This window comes from Balaenoptera physalus, assembly GCF_965194825.1.
Source record: "Balaenoptera physalus genome assembly, chromosome: 12".
Classification (NCBI taxonomy): domain Eukaryota; kingdom Metazoa; phylum Chordata; class Mammalia; order Artiodactyla; family Balaenopteridae; genus Balaenoptera; species Balaenoptera physalus.
The window spans coordinates 8,678,679-8,698,143 of NC_138897.1; the positions used below are offsets into that span (position 1 = coordinate 8,678,679).

The window sequence follows — 19,465 nt, forward strand, 5'->3', positions numbered from 1 at the left end:
ATAGTATAGCTGTTGTGGAATAAAGCATACCACAATGAGAGCCAAGTAGAAAACCTTAAACACATAGGGTCTGAATCAACTAATTATGCCATATATCCTGAAGTCATTCATAGTCTTTTTTCTTCCTTGCCAAGAGTTCCTGTCAAAACAGGAGGAGAGAATTATTCTGGCAGAAAAGGATAGAGAGTAAGGGTGAGGAGTGGAAGGCATTCATGTGGCGACAGAAGAGCTGCCAAACTAAATGAGGCACGCTCTTCTGTTACAAAGGGTGAAGAAAAATTAAAATTAGGACAGAAAGCAGTCAGAGTAAGCAGGGGACGTGTGTGAGACAGAACAGAGAAGGAAACCAAAGATCCAGATGGTGCTTGGGTTGGGCACTCGGGTCCTGCCACTTCTTGACATAAACCCTATTTTCTCTCCATACCAAAAAGTTACAGTATACTCTTTTCCAGTGCTGCTGAAATGTTTAAGATTTTGCACTGTTTAATAGGTATTTTAAAAGTAAGGTGTCAGAGCATTTCAACTATGACTAACACGGTACTACCAAATTGCTATAGATCTTATTGCTTAAAAACCAACAGCTGAAAAAAAAAAACAGCTGGAACAAATTTTATTCTTACCCTTAGTCCCTATGACTCACTGTCTAAATTGTCAAGGTAACTGTCATTCTGTGATAAGTTTGAGCTACTGATGTTTTCTCTATCCTGTTAGGATCACATATTATGAATGCTACAAAGCTTTTAGAAAATGAATTGATAATAATGTAGGTGCTTTGACCTGAATAAGTATCTCCTCATATAAGAAAAATTAAGTGTACAAAACACTTAACAGAAAAAAAGTGAACAGCCAGGACATTTTATCCAAGAAAAAATATTATATTAAAAAAGGAAAGGAAATAGTATTGTTAGAAGTCAAAATAAAGGAAACATTCAAAGAAACCTTAAATTTGAAATTGTGTGTGTTTAATTCTGTTGGGCATCTCCTACAAGATGTAATGAGAAATGGCCTTTATGATGGAAGCATAAGACAGAAGGAGAAGCTATGCTTAGTTAATGACTACCGTGAAAAAAGAGCTGTCTAACATAAGAGAAAGACAAAAGGAAACCCATAAAACAGATCTTAAAATTGTCTTGAATGCAGAGTACTAGCAACAATGAAAATTTAACAAATTTGAGAATCCCTCTCAGAATTCAGAGGGAAAAAATACCTAAGAGTTTAAAATGCATGGAGAGAATGTAATTGATACAGTAAAAAAAAATTAAAAAAAAAAAAAAGGCAAAGCAAACATCTATTGACATTGCTGAAGGAATAATTGATGATCCTGAGGTAGAAAGAAAACACAGAAAAATAAAAATACCTAAGAGTTTAAAATGCATGGAGAGAATGTAATTGATACAGTAAAAAAAAAATTAAAAAAAAAAAGGCAAAGCAAACATCTATTGACATTGCTGAAGGAATAACTGATGATCCTGAGGTGGAAAGAAAACACAGAAAAATAAAAACACATAAATAATATTGCATCTATAAGTGATATTTAAAGACTTGAGCATATAGATTAAGTGTACTCTTCGCACTTACATCTAACTTAAATCAACTATACTTCAATAAAAACAATTACATCTAACTTATTAACTGCGTATTTACTTTGGAATATTGTCTGTTCACATTCAAAGTGAAAGAATAAGACTAATTTTAGTACTTTTGTAGGAAAAAAAAAGTATACTTTCAAGAGGCAAGCATTAAATTGATGACAGATATCTCTTCTATAACACCAACACATAGTAAAACAGTGTCTATTGATGGCAATATTTTGTGAATCTAGAATTATATGCAATCCAAGTTGTTCTTCATGTGTGAAAGCAACAGGAACTGCTTATTGTTCTGGGACAAAATTACTGAAATGTATATCCCAGATTACTGAGTGAGGAGCCAAAATAAAGAGGTCAGTAATAGCAAGAACTAGATCAAAATGTCAAACTTTATAACTAATCAAGAGTACAAATAAAAATACTTAAATATGGTTTCATTTAAAGAATGCAAATACCAAAAAATCTTAAAAGTATGGTCAACAAAGAAAATATGAATGAGTCTAATCCATGCTAAATAAGTTAATAAATATTAATTCCGAGCATGACCTTTATTGTAAGTTTAAACGTATCAACATATGAAATTATGACTTTGTTTGGCTGGATGGAAAAGATAAAGTACTCAAGGAACTCTCCCCAGCACACAAACAGACCTCAATCACCTGAAAAGTGACATAAATTTAGGGATTCAGCAATATGGAAAGTGTGGTGTAGGTTGACTACAAACAAAAAATGATAAGTCATGGATTTAAATCTAAAGCTAACAGTTACAAACTGAAAATCAGGGTAAATGAAACTTATTTAATAAAACTATAAATTTATAGCTCCAGTTTATGTATTTTTACTCATGTAATTTCTAGAAGGACGGGAAGAACAAAGGCAAATATTAAGATGAACAATTCTTCATATAGGGAGTATTTAAAATGTAATTTTTTTTTAATTTATTTAATTTTAGTTCACTTTAATTTTATTTTTATTTATTTATTTATGGCTGTGTTGGGTCTTCGTTTCTGTGCGAGGGCTTTCTCTAGTTGCGGCAAGTGGGGGCCACTCTTCATCGCAGTGCGCGGGCCTCTCACTATCGCGGCCTCTCTTGTTGCGGAGCACAGGCTCCAGACACGCAGGCTCAGTAGTTGTGGCTCACTGGTCCAGCCACTCCGCGGCATGTGGGATCCTCCCAGACCAGGGCTCGAACCCGTGTCCCCTGCATTGGCAGGCAGACTCCCAACCACTGCGCCACCAGGGAAGCCCCCAAATGTAATTTTATTATTAACTTTAATTACAGAGATGTAATCAAGAGGTTCAAGATTTTAAAAATAAATGACTTCTCATAGAAATGAAATCAAGATCTATAACTCTCAAACCGAGTACAGAGAATAAAACATAAAAGGAGTACTACACAGCATAATCCCTGTAGGAAAATACAGAATGCATAGACAATTTCAAGCATGCAAAAGCAATAAAGAAAACATGCTCATTTTTAATTTGACATTTTTGTTAATATTTTAAACCCTTTTACAAATGATGAAACATTGACTTAAAGTAACACCCACTTATATTCTGTATAAAAGAGGCACAAGAGTGAATCTGGGAAAACGAAAGATGGCAATTTGAGCACAGACCCAGTGCTGGTCCTTGTCCCTGACCTGCACCTGCTTTTCTTCTCCTCCAGACCCTCCCTCACTGCTCTCTGTAAAAACACAGAATTGTAGACCCAGATGTGCAGCCCCTAGAGGATGCTTCTTATGTTTTGATTTCTACTAGAATCGTGGGAGGGAACAGCTGTGTGGGATCACATGGTTGATGGAACTGGGTAGATGCAGTTGGAAAAAAAATGCAGCCTTGCCTTCCTGAGGGGACTTCGGTCCCTGGAGAAAGTCCTAGCTCAGCCCCTAGGAATCCCTTAGTGGAAACTGTGTGCCTTACTGTGGCTTATTCCTAAAGGGCCCTTGCAATCTGATCCAGAGGGTCTGGTGAATTTTTGGAGAACGGCATTGGACAACGGTCTCAAAGTCCCTGGGCTGGGAGTGAGATACATGTGAGTATATAGGGGCCTGAGAGCAGAAGAGCTTTCTCCTGCCACTCACGAGGGTGAGTCCTCCAGTATCTCCATGTCACAGTAAGAGCGCAAACTGTGGGGCATTCCACGTCCATGGGCTGTGCCCCAGCTGAGGGACTCTAACATCCTCAAATGTATAGCTACTGAGGGACAAAGAAATCAAATCCAAAATGATGATCCAGAATAGTACTTTGACCAGTAGACAGAATAATCCCATGGGGATGAAATCAGACTATAAAAATTACCTTTTGTAACTAAAAAAAGTCACATAATAATTTTTAATTTAATTGATGGGACCTCTGCTTCAAAATAAGAGATAATAGATCATCCCAGGCCAATCCTACTGCCAACAATTAAAAAGAAAATGGTCGGGCTTCCCTGGTGGCGCAGTGGTTGAGAATCCGCCTGCCAATGCAGGGAACACGGGTTCAAGCCCTGGTCTGGGAGGATCCCACATGCCGCGGAGCAACTAGGCCCGTGAGCCACAACTACTGAGCCTGCGCGTCTGGAGCCTGTGCTCCACAACAAGAGAGGCCGCGATAGTGAGAGGCCCGCACACCGCGATGAAGAGTGGCCCCCGCTTGCCACAACTAGAGAAAGCCCTCGCACAGAAACGAAGACCCAACACAGCCAAAAATTAATTAATTAATTAATTAATTTAAAAAAAAAAGAAAATGGCCAAATTTTAAAAATCATAATTTTAAAGTCATCTGAAATGTGTAGACACAACAGAACTAGGTGGACTAAAAACTTCAGAGAGGCGAGAACTATTTGGCTGTGAGCTGATGACCGCCGGTTGTTTTTTATTATTTTATTTCCCAGGAGAGCATGCCAGTTCTGATGGCTTAGCTCAGGCAGAGAACGGCTGCTGGGGGCACTGTGATGGGGGAGGAAACAAACAATGCTTTTAGGGGCCACAAGGGGCTGGAATGACGAATCCGAGACTTGAAGGCCAGCTTTCTCTAGACATTTGTGAATTCTGAGGCTGTTTGGGAGGCTAACAAATTAAGCCAAAAGCTCCTGGAAAAAAAGAAAAAAGTCTCTTACATTCCACTAAAGAAAAGGACCTGGAAATACAGCAAGTGAGAGATGAGAGCCTCAGGGAAAGCAGAGATTCACCGGGGGGCACCTACCAGTCCTGGGTGAAGATAGAAACTTCAGAATAGCAAAGGTTGAAACCAACAAGCAAGAAAATTGTAATTAGGAGGAAAAAAGAAAAAGAGAATAAAATAAAAGTAAATATTTACCTATTATCTTCAGAAAGGTCCAAAAGGACAATGCATCCATAAAACAAAGATGATATTTAAAAAAAGAGAATAAGAAAAAGCTTAAATTAAAGGATTAAATATTTTACCTTGATAATGCCTTTTTTATTAAATTATGAGTAACATACTATAATAAATGTGTAATGAAGCACAAAAGATAAAGATGGGGAATTTAAGAATGTTGGGAAATGGAAATTCCAAGATGACAGAGCTGTGCTTAAATAGGAATCACTCCCTATTAGTTTATCAGATATCACTGTTCACTTGAAATTAACTTATTGAGTAATAATAAAGGTAGTCTGCAGGAAAAAAAATAAAGATGGGTACATCGAAAATTACACAAGTAAGTAAAACTAGGCAATGATTAAATATTTAAGAAAAAGGAACAGGTTCAGACAGAACACTTCATTATAGTACACCACTGGGCTCTGCAGTAAACAAACTTAACATTCTCCTGAAAAATGTATCTCTCTTTGACGCAAAATTTGGCATAAACTATATTGGCATGATGAGATAGGTAAAGAGTGGTTGAAGTTGTGGTGATGTGAGAGTTTAGTCTTGATCCAGTAATGAGTTCTCAAGAGATAATATAAAAAGAATAGTAGGAAAAACATATAATATAGATACATGAGGATAAGTAACAGGAAAAGCACCTAAGATACTTAAAAGTAGTTGGTCTGGGGAATGAGCCTTTGATTAAAATAAATTTTAAAATTTCATGAAATCAAATATGTCATAATTTATAACTTCTGAGATACACGTTTGCTTAAAAAGGCCTTCCCCAAATCTTAACAATCTCTCATCTTCTTATAACACTTTCACCATTTACTTTTGTTCTCTCTTTAAAATCTACTTGTAAGCTTAATTTTATATGGTTTGTTATTGATGCTTTTTTAAAAAACTTTTATCTAACTCTGTATCTACTTTCAGATTTATTTTTAATGTTACTAATTTAAATAAACTTAGGTAGAGGGCTAATGGACTCATTCTCTCTGTTCAAAATCATAACTCCATTATGTTGTAATGAGGAAAAAATATAAAATTTATTTTGTAATTTTTCAGCATTATTTTATAGATGTCTTACGTATCACAAATGCTACTGTCATCCCCTAATAGAATTTAGTCAAATTAAGGCATATTACTTTTCTACTTTTTGTAGTTATTATAGACTTTGAATTTTTAAAACATAAAGGGAATTTCATACAAGAGGAATTAGTAATCCTTCGTCAGAGGCTAACTATAGTTTTGAGTGGATTACTGTAAAAGTTTCTGACATTGGTCAAGTGTCAGTAGAATAATATAATCTTACTGAAAGCCGTGTTATTCATACTTTCCCTCTAGATCTCCTCCAGTCTCTGAGATTGGGGCACTGACAGCATTGCCAAGCTATCAGGTCACAGCCATTGATAATCTCAGCACAGGTGTACTAAGAACAATCCTATCGTTGGTGAGTCTTGGCAACAGGGAATGCAGACTGCTATTATGAAAGCATTCATGCTTTTCAATTCTGAAATTCCTGCTGTTAAGTATTACATCACACTTATTTTAAGGTTCTGATGAATTTCTGGAATGAAAAAACACCAAGTTACCTGGCAGTCATCAACATTTGTTGACCTATCTCCCAGTTCCCAAATACTTGTAGTAACTATTGCCCCTTTTGGTGGTTTTACTAAGATAAAACACCAGCTTATAATTGGAATCACTGAGTTATCAGAGCCACAGATATTATCCTCATTCCTACCTTTGGTGTGGAATAAGTACAACTGATCCTTGAACAACTCAGGTTTGAACTATGTGGGTCCACTTGTGCAAAGATATTTTTCAGTAGTAAATACTATAGAACGACAGGGTCAGTGGTTGGTTGAAGCTACTGCTGCTGCTGAACTCCAGATACAGAGGGCTGGCTATAAATTACATGGGTTAACCCCAGAGTTGTTCAAGGGTCAATTGTATTGTCATTCTTACATTTTCAAAAATTACCTCATTTTTTCTTACTAACGTCTGTACAACGTGTAGGTTCAAAGTAGGGGGATTGTGATGTGTGAATGCCTGTGGGTATTTTGTAGCCTCCAAATAAATATTATTTTTTTCCTTTTCTAAATAATGGGTCAGATTCTGGAAAACTTAATCCCATCATAGCACTGCAGGAATCTCTATTAAAATAAGATATAAAAGTACTAAATTCTATTCAACAGTTAAACTGAAAGAGTCACTTCTTAGATGTCACATTTAATATCAGAGAATTTAGCTCCAAAATATATTTCATACTTAGAGAAATTAAGTTAAAGATTTTGTATAAAAGCAGTATTTCCACTCAACCATAATATTCTGAGTTATTATTTAATCATTCACAGAGAACAAATAGACCTAAAAGCAACCTAAAGAGAACTTATATAATGTGATTTTACATAACTGAATTAATCATACCTCTAAGAGTTCAGTAAAATGTTCATTCACAAAATTCTAATTTACAGATATGAATACTATTATCTCTTTATCCTAAATTATAGCTTAATGTTAAAATGTCTTTTTAAAGTTCACATTTTTCTATTTAGTCATCTCTTGCTACAGAGGATTGCCCAGCATCCTTCTCTGAAAAAAATTTAATTTGTTTGATGGTAACAGTCAAATTGGAGCAACTGTTAAAAGTAACAGAAACTTAATTCCTTCTACTATCCCTTTATGGCAATATTCTGAAACCTACTCATCCTTGCCGTTCTTCCCAAGATCCTCTTATATTTATTTGTGGTGACTAGAACTGAAAAGTATGGTCAGATTTAAATATTAAAGAAAAATGTATTAAATGAATAAATTAAAAAATTATTAGTGAAATCCTGGCCAATGAGAAACATTTTATTGGTGTAGTTCTCATCTTAATCTATCTTTAAGCCTCATAAAATAATCTTTAAACATCTTGGCCTTCTTTGAAATGGCACAGTTAGCATACACTAAATTATGGTTGCAAACTCATAATTAAATAGGCATTGTTGGGGTTTTTTTTGGGGGGGTATTTATTATAATTTCACATGACTTTTTTTTTTTAATTTACTTTTATTTATTTATTTTTGGCTGTGTTGGGTCTTCGTTTCTGTACGAGGGCTTTCACTAGTTGCGGCGAGCGGGGGCCACTCTTCATCGTGGTGTGCGGGCCTCTCACTATCACAGCCTCTCTTGTTGCGGAGCACAGGCTCCAGACGCGCAGGCTCAGTAGTTGTGGCTTACGGGCCCAGTTGCTCCGCGGCATGTGGGATCCTCCCAGTACCAGGGCTCGAACCCGTGTCCCCTGCATTGGCAGGCAGACTCTCAACCACTGCGCCACCAGGGAAGCCCTCACATGACTTTTTTAATGTATTTTTTTCACAACTTTTTTTAAATTGAAGTATAGCTGATTTACAATGTTGTATTAATTACTGCTATACAGCAAAGTGACTCAGTTACATACTTTTTTAATATATTCTTTTCCATTATGGTTTTTTATAGGATACTGAATATAGTTGCCTGTGCTATACCGTAGGACTTTGTTGTTTATCCAGTCTACATAAAAAAGCTTACATCTGCTAATCCCAACCTCCTACTCCATCCCTCCCCCAACCCCCTCCCCCTTGGCAACCACCAGTCTGTTCTCTATATCTGTGATTGTTTCTGTTTCATAGGTAGGTTCATTTGTGTCATATTTTAGAGTCCACATATAAGTGATATCATATGGTATTTGTCTTTTTCTGACTTACTTAGTATGATAATCTCCAGTTGCATCCATGTTGCTGCAAATGGCATTATTTCATTCTTTTTTTGTGGCTGAGTAGTATTTCATTGTATATATGTACCACATCTTTATCCATTCATCTGTCGATGGACATTCAGGTTGCTTCCATGTCTTGGCTATTGTGAATAGTGCTGCTATGAACATAGGGGGTGCATGTATCTTTTTGGATTAGAGTTTTGTCTGGATATATGCCCAGGAATGGGATTGCTGGATCATATGGTAATTCTATTTTTAGTTTTCTGAAGAACCTCCATACTGTTTTTCCACAGTGGATGCACCAACTTACATTCCCACCAACAGTGTAGCAGGGCTCCCTTTTCTCCACACCCTCTCCAGCATTTATTATTTGTAGACTTTTTGATGATAGCCATTCTGACTGGTGTGAGATGATACCTGTCATTTTGATTTTCATTTCTCTAATAATTAGCAATGTTGAGCATCTTTCCATGTGCCTATTGACCATCTGTATGTCTTCTTTGGAGAAATGTCTATTTAGGTCTTCTGCCCATTTTTGGATAGGGTTTTTTTGTTGTTGCTGAGTTGTATGAGCTGTTTTTATATTTTGGAAATTAAGCCTCTGTTGGTCACATCATTTGAAAATATTTTCTCCTATTCTGTGGGTTGTATTTTCATTTTGTTTATGGTTTCCTTTGTTGTGCAAAAGCTTGTAAGTTTGATTAGGTCCCATTTGTTTATTTTTGTTTTTATTTCTATGGCCTTGGGAGACTGACCGAAGAAAACACTGGTATGATTTATGTCAGAGAATGTTTTGCCTATGTTCTCTTCTAGGAGTTTTATGGTGTCATGTCTTATGTTTAAGTCTTTAAGCCATTTTGAGTTTATTTTTGCGTATGGTGAGAGGGTGTGCTCCAACTTTATTGATTTACATGTGGCTGTCCAACTTTCCCAACATCACTTGCTGAAGGGACTTTTTCCCATTGTATATTCTTGCCTCCTTTGTTGAAGATTAATTGACCATAGGTGTGTGGGTTTATTTCTGTCCTCTGTATTCTGTTCCATTGATCCATATGTCTTTTTGTGCCAATACCATGCTGCTTTGATTAATTTAGCTTTGTAATATTGTTTGAAGTCTGGGAGGGTTACGCCTCCTGCTTTGTTCTTTTTCTTCAGGATTTCTTTGGCAATTGAGTCTTTTATGGTTCCACGTGAATTTTAGGATTATTCTGTTCTGTGAAAAATGTCAGTGGTAATTTGATAGGGATCACATTAAATCTGTAGACTGCTTTGGGTAGTGTGGCCATTTTAACAACATTAATTCTTCTAATCCAAAAGTATGGAATATCTTTCCATTTCTTTGAATCATTTTCAATTTCCTTTATTAATGTTGTACAGTTCTCAGTATGTAAGTCTTATCTCCCTGGTCAGGTTTATTCGTAAGTATTTTATTTTTGGGGGTGTGATTTTAAAACATTTTTGTTTTTTTACATTTCCTTTCTGACATTTCATTGTTGGTATAAAGAAATGCAACTGATTTCTGCATGTTAATCTTGTATCCAGCTACCTTGCTGAACTCGTTTATCAGTTCTAGTAGTTTTTGTGTGGAGTCTTTAGGGTTTTCTATATATAGTATCATATCATCTGTATATAATGACAATTTTACCTCTTCCCTTCCAATCTGGATACATTTTATTTCTTTTTTTTGTCGGATTGCTGTGGCTAGGACCTCCAATACTGTGTGGAATAGAAGAGGTGAGAGGGGCATCCTTGTCTTGTTCCAGATTTTAGTGGGAAGGCTTTCAGCTTGTCACCATTGAGTATTATATTGGCTGTGGGTTTGTTATAAATAGCTTTTATTATCTTGAGATATGCTCCCTCGCTACCCACTTTGGTAAGGGTTTTTATCATGGATGTTGAATTTTGTCAAATGCTTTTTCTGCCTCTATTGATGATCATGTGGTTTTTGTCTTGTCTTTTGTTTATGTGGTGTATCATATTGATTAATTTGCCTGTGTTGAACCATCCTTGTGAACTTGAGATGAATCCCACTTGGTCATGGTGTATGATCTTTCTTATGTGTTGTTGATTCAGTTTGCTAATATTTTGTTGAGAATTTTTGCATTTATATTCATCAAAGATATTGCCCTGCAATTTTCTTTCTTGGTGATGTTTTCGTCTGGTTTTGGTATCAGGGTGATGGTGGCTTCACAGAATGTCTTTGGGAATGTTCCTTCCTCTTTAATTTTTTGGAAGAGTTTGAGAAGGATCGGTATAAGTTCTTTGTATGTCTGGTAGAATTCACCTGTGAATTCACCTGTGAAGTCTGGTCCTGGACTTTTGTTTGTAGGGAGTTTTTTAATTACAGGTTCTCTCTTTTTTTTTTTAATTTTTATTTATTTATTTATTTATTTATGGCTGTGTTGGGTCTTCGTTTCTGTGCGAGGGCCTTCTCTAGTTGCGGCAAGTGGGGGCCACTCTTCATCGCGGTGCGCGGGCCTCTCATTATCGCGGCCTCTCTTGTTGCGGAGCACAGGCTCCAGATGCGCAGGCTCAGTAATTGTGGCTCACAGGCCTAGTTGCTCTGCGGCATGTGGGATCTTCCCAGACCAGGGCTCGAACCCATGTCCCCTGCATTGGCAGGCAGATTCTCAACCACTGCGCCACCAGGGAAGCCCTACAGATTCTCTTTTACTTTTAGTGATTGGTCTGTTCAAATTACTTATTTCTTCTTGATTCAATTTTGGTGGGCTGTATGTTTCTAGAAACTTGTCCATTTCTTCTAGGTTGTTGAATTTTGTTCATAGTATTCCCTTATGGTTTTTTGTATTTCTGCAGTATCAGTTGTTATGTCTCCTTTTTTATTTCTTATGTTGTTTATTTGGGTTTTCTCTCTCTTTTCTCCTCGGTGAGTCTGGCCAGAGGTTTGTCAATCTTGTTTCTCCTTTCAAAGAAACAGCCCTTGGTTTTATTAATTTTTTTTCTATTTTTAAATCTCTATTTCCTCTCTGATCTTTATTATTTCCTTCATTCTGCTGACTTTAGGTTTTGTTTGTTCTTCTTTTTCTAATTCTTTTAAGTGATAGGTTAGGTTAAACAGGCATTGTTAACTCCATTTTACAGATGAGAAAACAGACACTTCACAGGATCAAATGAATTGCTTAAATGTCTTATGCATGTCTGACAGTTTCCAATCCTCTCCCCTGTAATTCTGGCAGGTCTAAAGTGAAAGGTCTTTTCCAATCCACAGACTTGCATATGACACTTAAGTAAGTCATGTATTCATTGAAGCCACTGTTTCTCACCTGTGAAGTGGAGATTCTAATTTCTATCTCATAAAGCAGGTAAGATAGTGCCTATAGGCCAAAAAAATGAAATCCAATGTTAATATTACATTTGCATTCCAGCAGCCCTTTCTTTTTTTTTCTTTGAAATTTTTACTTTTATTACTGATGTTTCTTTTTTTTAACATCTTTATTGGAGTATAATTGCTTTACAGTGTTTTGTTAGTTTCTGCTGTATAACAAAATGAATCAGCTATTCATATCCCCATATCCTCTCCCTCTTGCGTCTCCCTCCCACCTTCCTTATCCCACCCCTCTAGGTAGTCGCAAAGCACCTAGCTGGTCTCCCTGTGCCATGCAGCTGCTTCCCACTATCTATCTATTTGGTAGTGTATATATGTCAATGCTACTCTCTCACTTCATCCCAGCTTACCTTTCCCCCTCCCTGTGTCCTCAAGTCCATTCTCTGAGTCTGTGTCTTTATTCCTGTCCTGCCCTAGGTTCTTCAGAGCCTTTTTTTTTTTAGATTCCATATGTACATGTTAGCATACGGTATTTGTTTTTCTCTTTCTGACTTTACTTCACTCTGTATGACAGACTCTGGGTCCATCCACCTCACTACAAATAACTCAATTTCGTTTCTTTTTATGGCTGAGTAATATTCCATTCTATATATGTGCCACATCTTCTTTATCCATTCATTTGTCGATGGACACTTAGGTTGCTTCCTTGTCCCGGCTATTGTAAATAGAGCTGCAGTGAACATTGTGGTACATGACTCTTTTTGAATTATGGTTTTCTCTGGATATATGCCCAGTAGTGGGATTGCTGGGTCGTATGGTAGTTCTATTTTTAGTTGTTTAAGGAACCTCCATACTGTTCTCCGTAGTGGCTGTATCAATTTACATTCCCACCAAGAGGGAATGCAAGAGGGTTCCCTTTTCTCCACACCCTCTCCAGCATTTATTGTTTGTAGATTTTTTGATGATGGCCATTCCCAGCAGCCCTTTCTTATATCACTGTGTTTTCTTATGTGAGTTATTCTTTAAAATTTTTCCTGATTACATTCTCTTTAGAACAAGTGTTTATTTCTACTTCTAACAGAAAATAATGTAGGATTTCATATTTGCTGTTTCTCTGTTTCTTTATCTGAGGCATCAGTGTGGCTACTGAATAGGACAAATCTCTTGCACATTACTTGTTGCCAAAGATTGATACCTCACTCTAATAATTATGGTTGAAGATGGACTCAGGAGTATTTTTTCCCAGTAGAATACATTCATTCAAAGATGAGATATGTTCAAATAAGAACAATATTACATTCAGTATACAAACTGTCTTCCTAGTTAAACTTGCCAAAGCTGTTGTTGCAGAAAAAATTAAGTCTTTGTAGTGTTTTAGTTTCTTTGGTGGATACAGTGCATATAGATGTATGAACACATCTTTAAAAATTACTCTTTTCTAGCCAGCAGAATCATCCTCAATGAGAGCAGAAATTTTCAAATGTTCCTTCATTAGTTATGTTCCCAGATGAATATAAATTTTAACCTTCATCTGAAGATACAGAAACCAGATACTTGGAGGTGATTTCAGAAAACATTACTGTCTTCACAACAATATATAAAAGGGAGAAAAATATGATGTGTACTTCTTTAGAAATGGATCATGCCAACAAGATGAAAATATATTAAGATTAAAAATAACCATTCTCATGCTTTCCACTGCATTGGGTATGATGTACCCGAAGTTCAGCCACAGTGAAGACAGCAGTACGCCTACCAAGGTGAGAATGCTTTGGAGGTCATTTAATTCCCCACACCAATCACAGACTACAGTTTTATTCGTAGGAGTAAGTGAGGGCCAGGCCAGGGGGCACACAGAAGGTCTTTGCATTTTGGAGGGAAACGTGCACAATGTATATGTTAGCTCGACACTAATCTTTGAAGTCTGTGTAACAGCTGCTCTTGGGATATGTAGACAATACCATATCTTCATTAGTTTGATTTAAAATCAGCTAACAGCTCATTCCTTCCATGCATTTCTTATAAACCTCTGTAAGAGCAGTGCCATAAGATAGGAATTATATTTTCTGTATATATCATTTCATATTTGGCATAAATAGGTGGCACTTTGCAATATAATACTAAACATTCCCCACTGTGATATCATTTCTTTAGGGTGTTCAATATAAACTATGCTTAAGTGACTATAGTTCTATTTTAAAATGTTTATATTTGAAACTGGGTGATATTACAATTAGTGCAAAGGGGTATTTTTAAGACAGCATTGGGGTTTCTTCATTAATGTGGTTATGAGTATTCTAATTTATGAAAATATTTAGATTTCAGTTTATTAGAGTTTTCTAATATTTACAATATTTTCGTTAAAATGACAGATAACAATGTTTAAAGTGAAAAATTTCTGACGTTTATTTTACGGGTTAGTGCCTATCTTTTTATATCACAGTATTGTGTTCCTGACATTTTTTAGTCTAACATACAGGAGTTTAAGGTGTGTACTGTCAGGATTATTATTATAAAATGCTGTTTAGTAAAAATGTGAATAATCTTAGAGAGAGATTTCAAAACAGGTAAGAAAACATACCCAATAGGAGGTTATAGGTTTATGTAGTTGAAGTCAAGGGCAAGTAGTATTACTTTTTAAAATTTTTCTGGGAGGCATTTCCAAGACTTCTTTAAAATATATTTTCTTTTTTGCACAAAAATTTTCTTTCTAAATATTTTCTCTGAAGGAAATTGCCTCTTAAAAAGTAGAGTGAGATGAATAAACTAATATTTGCTGCATATTTATTAATGTATAAGAAACATCTGACACAGCACATGACATTATTTTATTCAGTCTTTAAGGGGGTGTTATATAGTTCTATAAGTAACATGCTCAAGGTCACAGAAATAATAAATAGCAAAGCTTATCTTCTGATTTAGCCTGAGGAATATAGGTAGGAGTGAAGTCTAATCAAAAGTTGCTGCATTCGTGGTATCTGACTTGTCTGCAAAAATGATGGCAACAACGTCTAGGATGTCCCTATGTGCACATATGGTTCTTTCCATAAAGCCATGGGGTCCATCTCCTCAACTCTTGAACCTGGGATGGCCTAGTGACCTGCCATAGACTCTGACCAATAGAATCTGAAGGAAGGGGCACTGTGTGACTCCCCAGGGTGATTCCTCAGGGCAAGGGAGAAGCCCAACAAGCAACAACCATTTCTCAGTCCAGCCAAAGTATCAGATATAGGAGTGAGGTCACTTTGGACATTCTAGCCCCAGAGAGCTCTCTGTGGGATGCAGATGCATGAGTAACCCTGCCACCTCTATGTGAAGGAGAAGAACCACCCAGCCGAACCTAGAAAATCCACAGAACTGTGATAAACAATAAATGTTTTAGGCAATTAAGTATTTGGGTAATTCACTTTGCAGCAATAGAGATCTCAGACACTGGTATCTGGAAGTGAGGGGCTGCCATAACAAAATAGGTGGCATTGGTTTAGGGACATCAACCAGTAGAGAATGGAAAGATGGTGAGGAAGCTGTTGGTGTGAAGGGATGGTCACTGGAGGCTGGAGGAAGGGAGACATTTATGCGTTGGTGCAACAATTAGCATTAGTGTCACCTGTGAGAACATGGAACCTATAACAAGCATGTAATAAACCTGTGGGTCGAAAAAACAAGATTCCCAGGCAGAATGTGAAATTGAGAAATGTCTTCTTTTAAGAGAAAAATAAGTGAAAGAAATTAATTATTCATTTTTCAAGCAGATTTTAGAGGAAATAGAGAAGGCAGTTTCAAAGTAAGAAACTGTCTCCAGGTAAAGATAACAAAAAGTGTTATGGCCAATTTGCTTTTAAGAACTAAGCAAGACTTAAGACAGGGCTTAATAGAAGTTTGAAGCGTGTGGCTGAGATGAAAGCCCATCCTGGGGCCCACACCCTTCACCAGTGCATATGCGATGGTCAGTGGAAGGCCACTGGCGGGCCTCTTTGTCCCCAGGCCTTAGAGTTCCCACCAGTCAGAGAAAGACACAGGCACGGAAGGGAAGGCTGGCTGAATGATGAAGCCTTTTACAAAGAGACAAGCTGGATGATCAGATGAGAGGAAGCTTTACTCACAAATCGATTAGTAAATTTTCATTCCCACTAATGGGAAAGGAGAAGACCAGGTATATTATTGACTGAGTTAAATTTTACAAGTAGGCTTCATTTGGAAATAGCTATGTAAGGTTATATAGGGTCTTTTCTTAAGGTAAATTTCTTTATCTCAAAAAACTAAATGTAAATATGAAGCAGTAAACTATACTATATAAAAAGGTCTCAAATATTCCTCTACATACAATTTTATACTTTGCTTTTGTTTCATCCAACTCAAAGGAAATCATAGCTTTATTTCCACCTGATTTATATCTAGATACTATTGTACTTGCCAGTGCTGGAGGGCTTTTCTATGACTTTACTGCAAAATGTCTATCCAGATAAAAGTCAAAAGCCCTCTTAGTTTCTGAGGTGCTTGTTGCTTTTCCTGAACTTCAGTCACAGGTGATCTATTACTTTGAGAGTATTCATATCAATTGGAGTGCAAATCTTAGCTTCCTCCTTCAGTCTCTTTATAATGCAAATCATAGTGTTTGTTTGACACCTCTGTCCACTTTTGCCTTGTATGAAGAATTATACCAAATTTATTGTTACCTCTCTGGGGTGAAAACATTTTTCACACAACATGCCACCCTTACCACATAGATTGTGAATATGTGTTTAATGTCTATCAATTACTTAAACGGTTACTTTTTCTTAAGTACAGTGATTCTCTTATCAACTACCCAGCAAATTGTATTGTTTACAACTTCTATTTTCTTGCAGGTATTATAACTCTTTCAGTTTATGTGAAATGTATTCTGAAAGCTCCTTTTGCCTTTCAGAAATTTTGCACCTTTAGAACTAGAGTTGCTTTTAAATGATATTTAAGTTGTCTTTATCATAACATGTAACATTTATTGGGGGGAAAAAACAATAAGAGCCAAGAAGCCCATAAATTTAAGTACTGAGTACCTGTAAGTTTCTTTTAATATTTCTAGTTAAATATCTATAACATTATTTTTGTTAAGAAAATATGAGAAAAAAAGGACATCAAGATTTCCCTATCTAAGATCTTGATCTTGAATTTGACATATTTTGTGAAATAATTACCAGTTTTGTAAGTGCCTGAGTTTAATTTCCAAGTTTTCATTTGTTTCTTTCTGTTCATCCAAAGATCTCTGGAGCTTATGGATCTGATTCAGGAAATCATCAAGCTGAAAGCAAAATAGAAAATGCTTCAAGGTAAGATGATTGAAATAAGAAAATTCTTTTAAAAGCAAGCTCTTTTTTGCATGACACATTCTTTTTTGGTATATATACATGAATGTGTAGGAATACTTATTTTTAATTATAGAATTAGTTCATATATCAATAATAAAATAAACATCTACATGGAGTCTAGAATTTGACAAAATCTTTTCTATCTAGGCACTCCTCCCCCATTTCTAACCTGGGCTCTCCTACCTTATTATTCTCAAGATTTTGAAAATAGTTTTACATATTTGCATGTGTGTATTTATATATATATTTAAGTATAGTGTATATGTTTGCATATACATATGCTAAGTGTATATGTGTACACTTATATAGACACACACACACGTAATGGTACAAATAGAAATATTCTTTAAAATGTATTCTTTTATTTGTTTTTAACTTAAACATAAAAAAAATGGGTATTATGCTCTATGTAATCTTCTAATACTTTCTTTTTTAATTCAACTGCTAAGACTCATCCGTATTGGTGACTCACTGTAGCCTCTTTGTTCTGGTTTACCTGATCGTACTGTATGATGGTGCCATGACAGTACACCACCCTCCTGTCTGTAAGTATTAGACAGTTTGCAGGCTTGAGCTGCTCTGAACACTCTTGTGTAGATCTCCTGATGCATATGTGCAAAGTAGTCTCTGGAGACATACGTAGGAGGAGAATTGCCAAGTTATATTTTTTAATGTTTAATTTTTCAAGATAATGCTAAAATGTCTCCCAAAAATGATTTACTAACTAACTTACCTCCCAAAGGCAGTTAGATGGGATCCTGTTTGAGCATATCTTCGCCAACACTTGGTGGTGTGAGATATTAAAACTTTTGCCAATCCTTGATCAATAAATTATGGTTGATATCTCTTTATATTTTTATTGGCTCAATGATTTTCTTCTTTTGTTCCTATTCAGGTCTTCTGCTCATTACTCTATTTGGAGCTCTTTCTTTTCTTTTTTATCTGTACATGTTTATGTTATAAACTCGATATTAACCCTTTGTCAGTTATAAGTGTTCCAAGTATCTTCACCAAGTGTTATCAAGTTTATAACTTATTTTTTCCATTTTATTTAAGAGCTCTTTGGATGAATAATAGTCATTTTATTAAGCAAAATTTATCAATTTTTTTTACAGTTAGGATGTATTTAATAAAAGTACTTCCCCATTCAAAGCTTAGAGAAGTATTTATTTTCAACTAAAATTTGTTAAAGATTTGTATTTGTCATTTAAGTCCTAGATCAAGATGGAGTTAATTTTTGTACATGATGTGAGGTAGATCTCCAATTTTATTTTTTCTATATATAAACACATTTCAATAGGTGTTTAATTAAGTTGCCAAGTTGTTTAGCCTGAGTGGAGGTTCCATGGGGTAGGTTTAGGTAGTTTTAGTGTCTTTCTCTTCCTCACAACAATATCTAGCAACCATATTCCTCCAATTGAATATTTCAAAATCTTGTGGAAATTACCATGCATATGCAGCTTCAGGACAAAAATCTTGCCTCTCCAAGCAGACTGCTGAGCTATGGCACTATAGTAAAATAAGGTTAATAATTTCAGTATTTAATAAAATTGTAAGGATAATCAAATCTTTCTCACCTTGTGCAAAGTCAAATTACTGCTAAATATGAAAACGAATCCCAATTCTCTGATCCCTTGGCCAGTGTTATTCAAGTTAAATAATTTTAAACATTAGAAAGAATTATATAGAGTTGAGTTGGCATTATTATTTTCCAGGTGAAAAAAGCTATTTCTCTTCATACCCTCACCATTCTATAAACCCTTTTCATCAATTATTTGTGCCCATGAAGTAAACATTGTTAAGGTGTATCAAAATTAACTCTCAAATATTATTTTTATTTCTGGATGGCAAACTTTCAGACATTTTTAGTAATACACACATTTTTTGACATCCACAATTCTTAAGTTTATATATACACCTAACAGAATTACTTTTGTATACATAATCCAAGTTTACTTTCTTACCATCAAAGTTCTCCCTTATCTAACCTGTGCAGGTTTTTGCGGACCTCACTTTTCCTAGTTTATAGATAAATGTTGAACCAGAAATTTTTTTACAGGTATTCTACATGTAATTGTTAATATATTAAGCTAATGTTGGATTTAATCATTATATTTTACATCAAGTTATTCAAATCAAGTGTTGTCTATTTTGCTAGATAAATGTTACAAAAATATTTATTAAA

General features: G+C 35.6%; 1 protein-coding gene and 1 long non-coding RNA gene across 2 annotated transcripts in view; one reads left to right on the top strand and one right to left on the bottom strand.

Moving 5' to 3' along the window:
* Nucleotides 1-8,246: 8,246 nt before the first annotated feature.
* Nucleotides 8,247-19,465, top strand: part of LOC309639118 — a 58,259-nt gene continuing 47,040 nt past the window's right edge. Inside the window, exons 1-2 of the long non-coding RNA XR_014251480.1 lie at nucleotides 8,247-13,695; nucleotides 17,174-17,825. This is a non-coding gene — a long non-coding RNA (uncharacterized lncRNA). The remainder of the gene's footprint in view (nucleotides 13,696-17,173; nucleotides 17,826-19,465) is intronic.
* The window catches only part of CCDC102B (coiled-coil domain containing 102B), a 234,522-nt gene continuing 230,530 nt past the window's right edge, over nucleotides 15,474-19,465 (bottom strand). The window contains 1 exon segment of the mRNA XM_082415917.1: nucleotides 15,474-17,213. Within this exon segment, the coding sequence (XP_082272043.1) occupies nucleotides 17,106-17,213 (108 nt within the window). The 3' untranslated portion in view covers nucleotides 15,474-17,105.